The 12,065-nt window shown below is 40.2% G+C and overlaps 1 protein-coding gene across 1 annotated transcript in view; it reads right to left on the minus strand.

The window, feature by feature from the left end:
* ZYG11B (zyg-11 family member B, cell cycle regulator) overlaps positions 1–12,065 on the minus strand; it is a gene marked incomplete in the record, with an annotated part of 797,045 nt that overhangs the window by 689,702 nt on the left and 95,278 nt on the right. Inside the window, 2 exon segments of the mRNA XM_044085958.1 lie at positions 4,224–4,389; positions 4,909–4,946. Of these exon segments, the coding sequence (XP_043941893.1) occupies positions 4,224–4,389; positions 4,909–4,911 (169 nt within the window).

Here is a 12,065-nt window from a genome sequence, read left to right on the forward strand (position 1 = left end):
AAAATTTCTATTCCTTCCTAAATCTCTACAACACTGTAAAAACTCCTCCTCAGTCTCATCTCTCAATAATCTCTCAATAATACTACCAACTCACTCAATAACAACACCATGGAGTTTGGTATGAGTTTCAACGACCAACTTAAGTTTGACATCCACATCCTTCAGGTCATCAAAACAAATACAACAAAAACTAGGCCTGTTATATAGGAAGAAAAAAATACCTGACCAAGGACACAAAACGTTCTCTGGCACAAGCTTATCTACTGCCTACTCTCTTCTATGCTGCACCTATACTCACTAATCTACAAACCAACCTCATGACCAAACTTGAATCTACCTACAATAAAATCGCTAGATTTGCTACAAGCCTTCCTTATCGCTCCCACCACTGCACTGCTCTACAAAAATCTTCAATGGCCAGAAGCTCAAATGCAACTCTTACTTCCACAACTTTACCTCACTCACTCTAACTAATCCATCCCTCTGCCCTGCTCTCCACCCTAATCTCCCCCTATACTCCCAAATGCTGTCTCCGTAGTGCAGACCAACATCTCCTGGAAATTGATAAGCCCAGGAAATAAACAGGTAAACTTCGGTATAGTTATTCAATTGCTAACTCCTGGAAGACCCTATCCATTGACCTAAGAACAATCACTAGTAGTTTCAGTTTCAAACAAATGCTAAAAGATTACATGCTTAAAGCATGGTCTTGCCCCCATCTCCCTCCAACCTGACCTATTTCCCTCCTCATCCTTTCTTCCTCAATTATCTCTATCAATACTCTGATAGGTTATCTCTACCCCATGTCATTTCATTCTTCCTACTGACAATCTACAAAAAAAAATTCATAAACTGTTTCCTGTTGAATGGTAACTACCTTTCATTTGTCTTTTTAACTGCCAAAGTGTTCAACATCATTCATACTCTACACAAAACTATCTCAAGACTTTATTTAGAATTATATTTACTGTTAGTATACAATATCTTCTCCCAGGTTACTATCCATATTTTTAACTATGCTCTATTGTAATATACGTTTTGCATTGTTTTTTTTTTTTTTTTTTTTTGCTTTAGAGCTTTTTTCCTCAGGCCTCTGCTGAAAAAGGGCTTCCTGCCCAGTCAGAATAATCCAGTTAACAAATGGCAAATAAATAAATAATAAACAAAGTGTGCATGCTTCAATTCATGAACCTGTTTGGCACCTACAACTCATCACTTTCCTAAAACAATAAAAATGTGTGCAAATGCAATAAATGTGATTGTTTTGTGACTGTCTACTGCTTATTATAATCTTCCATTGATTTCAGCACCACTGACCCAGGTAGAAGTAATAGACCTCAGCAGAAATAATTAGACTAATATTTTTTAATATCTCATGTAATCAAGACGGCTTCTTATTAAATGTGATATCCAGCAATAGACTAGCATGTATGTGCATTCTTAGACAACATCTTGAAAAGCCATTACTGGGAAAGAGCGACTGCAAATGTTAGTTAAAAAAAACAAACAAACAAACAAAAAAACCTTAGGATATTTTCCCCCGATTATTTTAGCACCAGAAAGACAAATGACTTTAGGCCCCTCTTGGATCTCTGTCGCCTTAACATCATTTTCCAAAGATGAAACATTTTAAATGGTCTGGATATACATATGCCAAAGATTCACCATTTGCCATTTTAGTCTCTGGGCAAATATTTATAAGCTCAGTCGTTTGCTCACAACCTTGAATGTTTAGGCATAATCATTTGAGTTGTAGGTAATGCAACCCTTACTGCTCATGTCAAAACTGTAGGATTTAACTGCTCGAAGTGTATATGGGAGTCTTTGCTCAAACTGAGTATTCCCTTGGTGATCCAAAACAATTATCGGCTTTCTTTCATTCTGGGTTCTCCAGTATAAATTCTAGTACCTGCTTTCAAGATATGCACAAAAGCTGATACTACCCAAATGGATTACAGTACAAATCCACAGAGGCCTTCTACATGGCTAGGCTTAAAAAGGCTCTTCTGGTCATTAGTCTAGTACACTCTTATGAACCTATGAAGTTGTACAGTTTCTATGGGGAAAGGAAACGGGTTCTAAAGACCATCTTGCCTTTTACTGGACTAAGTTCCAGTACTCCCCAAACCCAGTGCCACAACGGGCACAAAACGCTGGCCCCTTCCACCTCATAAAGTTCCTTTACAAAGGAAGCTATAGAAAACTATATAGCTCATCTTAGCTACTACCTTCCTAGACTTTATTTTTTGTGGTGGGGGCTCAGAACCTGAAGAGTACAGCACTCTTTTACAATGGCTTAAAAGTAATGGGAACACTGCTGAAGGTGTTAGCAATGAGAATACAGTGAGAGAAAGGGGTCCTGTGGTGGCCTGATGCTGGAGAAACCAATGTTAACAAGACCAGTGTCAAGAAAGATAGCACTCTCAGAAACATTAATGGTGTCAGCACAGCTAAAGCTTGAAAATATAGTGCCAGGGCCATGGTCAGATGGTGCTATGCAAGCAATAAAGCTGGCAGTATCAACATTCTTATGGCCAACACTGGCTGAATTAAAACAGGATGGTGACAGTGCCATCTGCAATGAAGACACAGGAGACAGTCAAAAGGAATATCCAGGCAGGCAGGAAGGATAAAGTTCTTCAGAACTGCAGTTCAAATGGAGCAAGCAAGTGGATTGCAGCCTTCTGCTTGAGGCCCATCAAAGACTTTACAGTTTTTCATAGTCAGTGCTTGGTAGAAATGGTGAGTACAAGTACAAGGCTATGTCCAGCCTGTACCTCACAGACTGATGCTAAACAATGGTTCCTGTAGGACTGGTAGATTTTACAATTAAAGTAGACTTTATTTTTACAGATTCCTTACTTTCTGAAGAAATGCACTTCAAAACAAATTTTTGGAGTGAAAAATCTCCACAGCAGAAGCAAATGGAAGAAACATATGAAAAGCCTTTTAAGAAAGTTAAAATTTTAACTGGTCTATCTTAGGAAGTTTTGGATCCATTTTTAGTATAAACTGAATGGTGTTTTGACTAAGGTACCAGAGAACAACGTGAAGGCTGACTACAATTTGAATATTATTATGGAGCAGGCAAAACCTGCGACAACAAATTAAGCTTTTCATAACATTTAAGACATGCTGCCTGTTTAAATTCTGAATATAATGAACAAAGAAATGTGCTGTATTAGCCAATGTGTATACCTGTTTGCAGGCAGAATAGCCCAAACACAGGAATACTTTCTGAACAAAGGCTTGGATGTCAAGAGGTGAACAGGCCTACTAGGTCCAATGGAGCAGAAAGTGAGAAAAGTATTTTCTGACAGAAATATTAATCTGTAAATACTGTGACAAAAGGTTGATAGACTAAGAGAGTAATATTGAGACACAGTGCCAAGCTGAAACTTAGAAAATTCACCAAAAAGAACAGAAACTAGCCTAGGGCCATATTCTGTTGATGAATTTCTAAAGCAGCAAAGAAGAACTGGACAGTGTGAGAGAAGTAATGGGTGAGAGATTCCAGGCAACTTGGGAAAGTTTTTACTTAAACAATTCTAATTCCTGTGGCACCGGTCCTACTGCTTACTGCAGATGTACCTCTTTTTATGAGATCTTCTCATTATCACATTCACAATATTTAAGTCACCTCTGCATGTGAATGTATGATTCTGGTCAGTACAGCTTTTTAAACTGAATTGCATATTAAAATATATGTCAGTTTGCAACAGAATGTTTTACTTTTCCAAATCTGGTACAAACAGTAATGAAAAACACAAAACCCCATGTAGTACCCTTCCCAACACATGTACACCACTTTGCTGTATATTTTAACAGTGGTACCTCTATATAATGTTTTCTGTATAACATCTTTCCTTCTAAATACTGCACAGCATTTCCCCTCACTAAATGGCTTAATTCTACAATAAAGAACCCCTTACCTGATTAATATGACATTCGTGACTACAAAATAACGCAAATTATTGTGAAATGAGTGAAAAAAGAACAGAAAGATAAGTACAATAGTTTGAAACAGAAAAATAAATTAGCACCTTGTTACATTTCGTTATACATTCTCCAATTTCATTTGACATGTTAATATTTGTACTTCTTATAACAGAATTTTTATTAAAATGCTTAGTCACAAACAGTATTTATTAAAAAGGCTTACTCTCAAGCAAAAGAGCAATGATTTACTGTTAGGTATGTGGTGAGGAGGGGGTTTACCTTACCATGATGAGCAATCATCCACAATAAGCGATCAGCTACTTCCAGTGGAAAAAATATATAGTCTTTGAAGCAGAGTGTTCCATCTGTCCTCACCCAGCAGAACTTGTTGAGGTTACAACTCAAGAAGTTCAAGCAAATGTCAAGGAGTGAATATGGAGAAGCTTCCTCCTAAAAGGAGAGAAAAACACACATACATAAAATGATTCACTTATAATCAAGAAAAAAATACAAAAATAACCCAAAAGATAGTCCCCCACAAGGATCTCAAAATAAGAGACTACAGGTCTACGTTCTTGCCCACCCCTCTAGGATCTACAAAGAATGAGCCAGTAGAGTTTTGTATTTTGACCAACCAGAGAATCTTTATTTTAGACCATTTCTTAGTGCTTAAAAAAAAATGAAAGTTATGTATTTCCTGTAGCATTAGAGCAAGAAGTGGATCCATTCTTCAAAACAGCCTATAAATATACACACACATATATATATATATATATATATATATATATATATATATATATATGTGTGTGTGTGTGTGTGTATGTATGTATGTATGTACACACACACATATATTTCATGTGTATGCACGTATACATGTATATAAATATACACATATGTATTAATAAATACAGGTATTAGGATTCCCCGGCAGATAAAACTTTCAAAGGTTGCTTGAACCCTCCTCCTTACCATTTTCCATTGCTGGTTCCCTTGTCCCTCCAGATCTTCTGCAGCAGTGATTCAAGAATGCAAGATAATCAGCAGAATGGAAAGAAAAGTACTCTAGACCAACTATACTAAAGGTGAAGGATGGAAGGAAAGTACATTACAGGGAGCATCTCAAACAGCGTATGCTCGAAAGAATAAGTGAAAATATATTAATCTTTTTGGACTGAATCACAAAATCAAACAAATAAAATAAATAAATAAAAGAAGAAACAGCATTATGCAGGAGGGCAAGCCGCCCCTGCGCTCTCCCCAAAACACACCCTGCTAGTTATATATGACAGCACAGAGATCACAACAGCTGGGAAAGTGCAAATTCCCAGTCCCTGCTGTATCACGATCTTGCACGCAAAGTGGCTGGCAGTCAGCAAAACAAATAAAGAACGTTTGCTCTTTTGAAGGTTCTCTCTTGCCCATTATACCCATTAAACAGGCTGTATCTACTTTAGACAGACGTGATTATAGAGTAACTATATAACTTTCATATCAGACAGGAAAAAGTTCCTTCTCCTTAACAGCGGGATAGAGTCCCAAGCTTATCTTCCAAGAAGGTAAAGCTAAACTAATCTTTTTTACTTGCTATATATGCCTTTTTACCACTGCACATACCAACCATCAAACCTCTCACTATCAGACAGACTCAGAGGAGGCCGTCATAGAGACGAACAGTTTTGGTCTGTGAGCTCACTGATATCCTGTCAATGATGGTGTATTTCAGTACTGCCTTAACCCCTCTCTGGGAGGCAGAAGAACAAGTGACCCATACCCCCACTGGAGCCACTAAGCTCTCCCCTGTGGGCTATCCTTTGTGTCAAAACCCCTCTTCAGAGGGACTGTGGCACTGGATAGTCCAAGCCACCCCCCAGGATAAGCATATCCTCCTTCTCCACACCAACCATAGCACATGCCATAACTGCTAATCAAAGCTGGGACATGTGGGCCACAGTCAGGGCTGTATCCCACTGGAGCTCTCCCAAAACTTCAGTTTTTTGGCAAAGGAAAAGAAAAGCTGGTCATTCTTTCTGTATGTTCTTTGGTCTATCAACAGTAAGTTATGTACCAACCATAACAACAGATCTGCAAGATCTTTGTCTGTAAAGTGCAAATGAGAGACTTGTTTCCGCAGGCAGTCCCTTTTTTTTTCATCAACAGGAAGTATCTCTTAAGGTCAAGTTCCTTCCTTCTCTTCCAAAATGCAGTTTCCTGTGGCTACCCTCAGATCGAGTTTGACAGCTAAAAAAAAGTAGAATTAAAAGGTACTTTGCAAAATGAAACATTCTCCCATATAATCTTTGTGGGTCCTCTAGAGCGATGGAAAGGTGGCAGGGGAAGTGGATTGGGGATGGCAGGCGAGAATGTTACAGTGTAAAGACAACGATCATGCAGATCTATTGTAATGGTTAAGTACTTAAGTTTTGTATCTATCAAGATCCAATCAATATACTACAAATGAGGGATGAAATCCCAAGCAGAGCAGCTTCTGTGGCATCACGAAAGAATATCACAAAGTTTAGTAGCTCCAAAGCAAGCTCGAGACTTAATTACATGCAGCTTATAAGTGTTTAGCAAAGGTCTGTAATAAAATCCATGTGGCAGTGGTGGAGATGTCATACAAATACAAGTTTCTAAAATGGGCCGAAGAAGTGGCTACCAAACATAGTTAGTAAACACTAGGTGTGACTGGGGGAATAGCAGTATGCAATACAATTGTACAGCCATCTTGATAAAGTAGCTTTTGTTGCTTCTTAGCCCAAACTGTTAGGTGTGCAAGAAATAGAGCGGATTATCCTTCCTTATATCCCTGGTAACATACAAATAAAGTCTAAGTTAACTAAATATCAAGTCAGTGGAATTTATAATCACCCTTGTTAGAGAAATGGAGGAATACCACCAAAAGATTTATGGCTCGATTAAGACTGAATTCAGAAGCTACCCAAGGTATGGAGAATGAGTCAGTTCTTAAAGTAACCCTGTTCTTATGGAAAACTGTATACGGAGATTAACATGACATGGCACGCATCTCTGACACTAATCAGAGTGAAATAATAACTACTAGGGACAATGTTTTCCACTGAGAAACTTCAGCTGCACTTTTGCTGTTAGCTCAAAGGGGGTCTAATAAGTTTATCCAAGATAAAAATCACAACCCATGTACCCCTTAAGAAGGACTTACAGACTATATGTAATACAAAGAAAGTGTTCTCAAATCCCTGGTAGGAGTTAGAAATTACAGACAAATTAAATTAACTTTAACAGTAGGGAAACTGGAAAATTCGGCTAAAAAAGTGGAGCACTAGCCACTCAGATGGCACACAGGGATAAAGTTCTGACTACAGCTCAGTCAACCCAGGCTCGATTAGTAACTTGGGTTGACAGACAGAGCGGCGGAGGGAAGGATGTGCCCCTCCCAGATGGGTGGGCATTCGATGACTCTCCCTTAGGACAGGCATGATCCAAAGAGGGGAGCTGCTCTCCGATATAAATGATGAGCACTGGAGAAGAGGAAGGGAGAGGGTAGGGCAAGTGAATAAATCCCCCACCAGAACAAATGCAAATAATGGACGAGCCCCCAGATGCCTTATGGATCCATGACCAGGGAGGAAAGTCTGGGGTGGGAAGGAGATAAGCTGGTAGACCCAGTACAGATGTGGCACACTGGAAAGTCAGACCAGTTAAATGATGTCCCACTGTAGGACCCACATAATACATGACCAGAGGTAGCATAAAGACTGTCATCTCCATTAGACTCAGGACTCACTAATGGACAAATTAATTGGTGGAATTCTTTTTAGTGACAGACTGGCTATTCTCAATATTGTGTCCAAATAACAGCCTATGAATTTCAGTACCTGTGAAGACTTCTATCTGTGATTTTGCATTTTTGACAGCAATTTATAAAGACAGAAACAGGCTGAGTAAACAACTCCTTGCTCATAGACTCTTGAGAAATCTATGATCCAAACATCTAGATCCGGAAAACATATTACAACTGTCATGCAGTTGACAATCATCCTAAGAACAGCAGCAAGTCCAAAGTGTGGGGCTCTGACTTGGTACGACTGGCTCCCACACAAAAGCCAAAGCAGCTCCCGTACACCCTTACTCTTCTTAATGTGCAAATTGGTTGTGCTCTTCTGCACCTCCACCTCTCTGCTATGGAACTCTCAACATCTGGAGCACACTCCACCATGTTATAATCCCTTTAGCCCCAAGATCCTGTTTGTATCCCCAAAGTATCCTGTAAAAACTGGTATTTGCCCTAAGTTATTTCAGTTCTTCATGGAATTATGACATAAGATGGGCCATCTTGTATAGATGTTTAAGGCCTCTTATTCTGTCTTGGGACTTCTTGGATGGGACATTGACTGGTGGGGTTGTAAAGGTGGTGGGTATTTTCTAGCAGTAGGTAACTGGACATATTCTAAAAACAAACTTAGAGGCCAGTGTTAAGAACAAGTTTGAGACAGTTTCCTCCAGAGGCAGCCCAACTTCTTGAGGAGGTGGGTTGTTGCGGCTGCCTCAGTTGTTGCTGCTGCTGTCTTGCTCCAGAAGGTGCTCTTGCTGAACTTATGCCACCATGCCTCGTGGAACCAGCTTTGGGGAATCTCTACTCATAACTCTCTCTGCACTATTTGGTATTTTTTTTATTTTTTAAATTCCTTTTTTTTTTTTTTTTTTTTTAGCACAGGAACTTTGGAGAGTAGTGAAACTTGTTCCAATAGCTACGAGTGCCAAACCCTCTTGCTTGCTCTTAAGCAACTTATTCATTTGCAGTCTCAACAGACAGGACTTATACATGGCACTGACCAAGGAAGTCCTGATATATCCCACAAATCCACAAAGCCTGAGACAGACATTCCTCATGCTAACAGTTGACCCAGCAGCCTTAGTTTCTCCATCTATAGCAATAGACAAGAGATATAATAATGTTCATAACTGTCATCTGTGATTCTATCTGCCAACATAAGTCATTTTATGAGGCCTTTTTCAGTGCATTTAGAGTGGTTATGATAGATCCCCACTAAAATCTGGTCATGTGCATCAAACAGTCAAGGGGTCTTGGCACAAAAAGTGCTTAAATTAAGTCATTTTTCTAAGCAATTCATCAATATTTAATCCTTATCAGGTGGATGAAATTCAGATGTCTCTCCTGAAAGTTCTCTTTTTGTCGCTGCCACTGCCAGCAAGTGACCCTTTATTTCTGCTGGGTTAGTCATTTTTTTTCTTCTTTTTTTTTTTGGGTAGACCAAAGTATTTTGTCTGGTTTTCAGGGGATTGGTTTGAGCAGTCTATTTGTCACTCTCCAGGCTCTTTCTAATATTACGTCTATCATCCTTGTCAGTGGGGGATGGGGAGGTGCACCCAAGCTACAGGCAATGCAGACTGAAAAGCATGCTGAAAGATCACTTCCTCAGAGAAGGTAGGGTCTGTGGTCCAAGAGCTCTTCTGCCTCACTAGTTCAAGAAAATTTCACAAAATGTTGGGTTATTTGGAAGGGACTAAGAGGAAGCTTACCCTTCATCAGTACCTTTATCTGGGGTAGGAGACACTGTTGCATAATCTACATGCCATCTCTTGCTGTTCTAATTCTCAGCATACTCAGGTGGGAGTCATCTAAATGTTCAATCAAGAACTTTTTCCAAATCAGCAGAGACTCAGATTTTTTTGGTACCTGGGTCTGCTGGGACTGACATGAACAATACAAGACTCCAGACAAAACAGTGACCATAGCAGAAGGCAATGCAGAGTGCGCCTATTGCATTGCAATAACCATTATGGGTTGCCTTGACTCTGACTCCTCTACCTGTGACACCGGTGCTCAGACCATTGGCACAAATTACATCTGAACGATTGCTACTGCCAACATCAGTGTCAGGGCTGAAACAATGGCACTGAAGTCAGGCATGGTGTCAAGGAAGGTTTTGACATCAACATTTTAATGGCTGATAATCCAGATGCTTTGAATGGAAGTGTCAGTCTTGATGCCAAGTTCCCAACCTTGAATACCTCCCACATACAGATTTAGGTGTCTCACACATCAGCAAAGAGGCCACAGGTGCCAAGAGCCCAATGCTAATGGAGCAGTTACTGTCAGTGCCACTGAAAATGCATAGTGGCAGCATTCAACTCCTATAATTCTGGTGCCAAAACTGGACCCAGGGTAGGAGCAGTAGATGTAGAGGGAAAGGGTCCATCTCTTATTGAGACATAAGGGGAAGGGGGACACTTTCAATGAGCTTTAACCACGGCTTTCATCATTCACTTCCATGTCACTATTTTCTACACCTTACTTTTCAACTTCTTTGGCATTTTTCTGTCATACACTACATGTGATGCGCTGTCCCAGTTGGTTGCAACCCTTTTGATTCCAGTTTGGACCTTCTTATTCAGACATCCCTTCTCCTCAATCACCTTTGCCCAGGTACTCGAAGATGTTAACCTGCTCCACTATTTACCTTCAAACTTAATTCTCAACTTCTGATTTCTCTCATTTGCTGCCATTACTACTGTCTTATCTGTTTTCCATTTCATCCCATGTGCCTTCGGTTTTGCATTCCATTACATTCTTATATTCTTTGCTGAAGTTTTAGTTCAAAGTCTGCCTGAAATAACCACATCACCTACAAACAGCAACTTTCTTGATCTGTCTCATCCAACTATGAACAGCAGTGGGAGGTGAACCCTGATCCATACCCACTCCCACTGGCAGCACCTCTGTGAGTTGGAATACTGCTCGAATTTGTGTCTCTGGGTCTTTGTACATAGCCTGCATTAATTCCACCAATATTTATCGGACTTTGAACAATTGCAGAACTGCCAAAATCAGCTTTCTTGGGACCTTGTTATATGCTTTCCCCAAGACGAGGAATGACAAGTAACTCTTATCAGCTCTAGTGCCTTCTCAACTATGTCTCACTGCAAAAATTGTGTCAGTTGTTCTGCATCCTATCTGAATCTGAACTGCTCATCTCCTTTCTTACTTTCTACTACTATGCACACTTATCAGTCACCCTCTCCAGAACTTTTATGCTGTGTGACAGGATTTGATACCTCTATACTGCCCACAGTTGTGCAGATCCCCTTTGTTCTTGCACATCAGAAGTAGTATGCTTATTCTCCAGTCATTTGGGATACATCTTTCTCTCCATGCTGCTATGAATACCCAAAAGCCATTTCTTCCCTAACTCATGCCAAATCTTGATCATATCTGCTATGACCTCATCTAAGCCTGCTGCCTTCCCCGACTTCATTTTTCCAGGTGCATTTCTTACCTCTTCTAGAGTGCGCTCCACTTTTTTTTTCATTGTAGGCTGTGTCTGGGGCAGTACAGCTTTCCTGGGGTTTTCCACATTCAGAAGATGCTAGGAGTATTCCTTCCATCTGCCTTTGTTGCCCTGTGGTCTGCTGAGCATGTTGTTGCTGGCATCCCTTATGAAGGATGCCCATCTTCCTTATCTTAATCTTTCTGTCTTTGCCTTGCAACATGATAGTTTCTTTGTGTTATCTATGGAGTGACTTTCCAGAAGCTGGAAGAGTGCCCCTGATGCCTTATTCTAAGCCACTGAAACGGCTCTTTTAGCCTCTTTGTTAGCTAGCCAATATTCCATTTTAGCCTGGTTGGTCTTTTCGGTCTCCTGCTTTTTCCTGCATGCCTTCTTTCGACAACTTCATGGATTTCTGTATTCCACCACTAGCTTTCCTTATATACGTTATCTTCTTACATGGCTTGGTTGCACATCTTTTCTGTAGCCCTTACTCATAATGTTTTGAGGTGCTGCCATTTATCTTCAACTCCACCTATTTTCTCTTCTTCCTGAGCTGCTGGAGTCCAGAGTATTTCTTTCTACGCTTGCGCTGTCTCTTCAATCGACTTCCAGGTCTTCAGCCTAATCCCTATTGACCTTTAGAGCCTTCCCTGACTACTGCTTGCAGCTTACTTGGGACAACCAATGGTTTATGCTGCAGGCCAACTGTTCACTAGGGATGACTTTGCAATTTCCGATTCTACTCTAGTGCCCTTTCCTTACTAGAAGGAAGTCTACATGAGTTGCATGTTGGCCACTCTTGTATGTGACCCTGTGACTGTCCCTCTTGCTGAACAATGTGTTGGTTACCATCCA

Source organism: Protopterus annectens, chromosome 10.part0, assembly GCF_019279795.1.
Source record: "Protopterus annectens isolate FY-2018-M chromosome 10.part0, PAN1.0, whole genome shotgun sequence".
NCBI classification, from domain to species: domain Eukaryota; kingdom Metazoa; phylum Chordata; order Ceratodontiformes; family Protopteridae; genus Protopterus; species Protopterus annectens.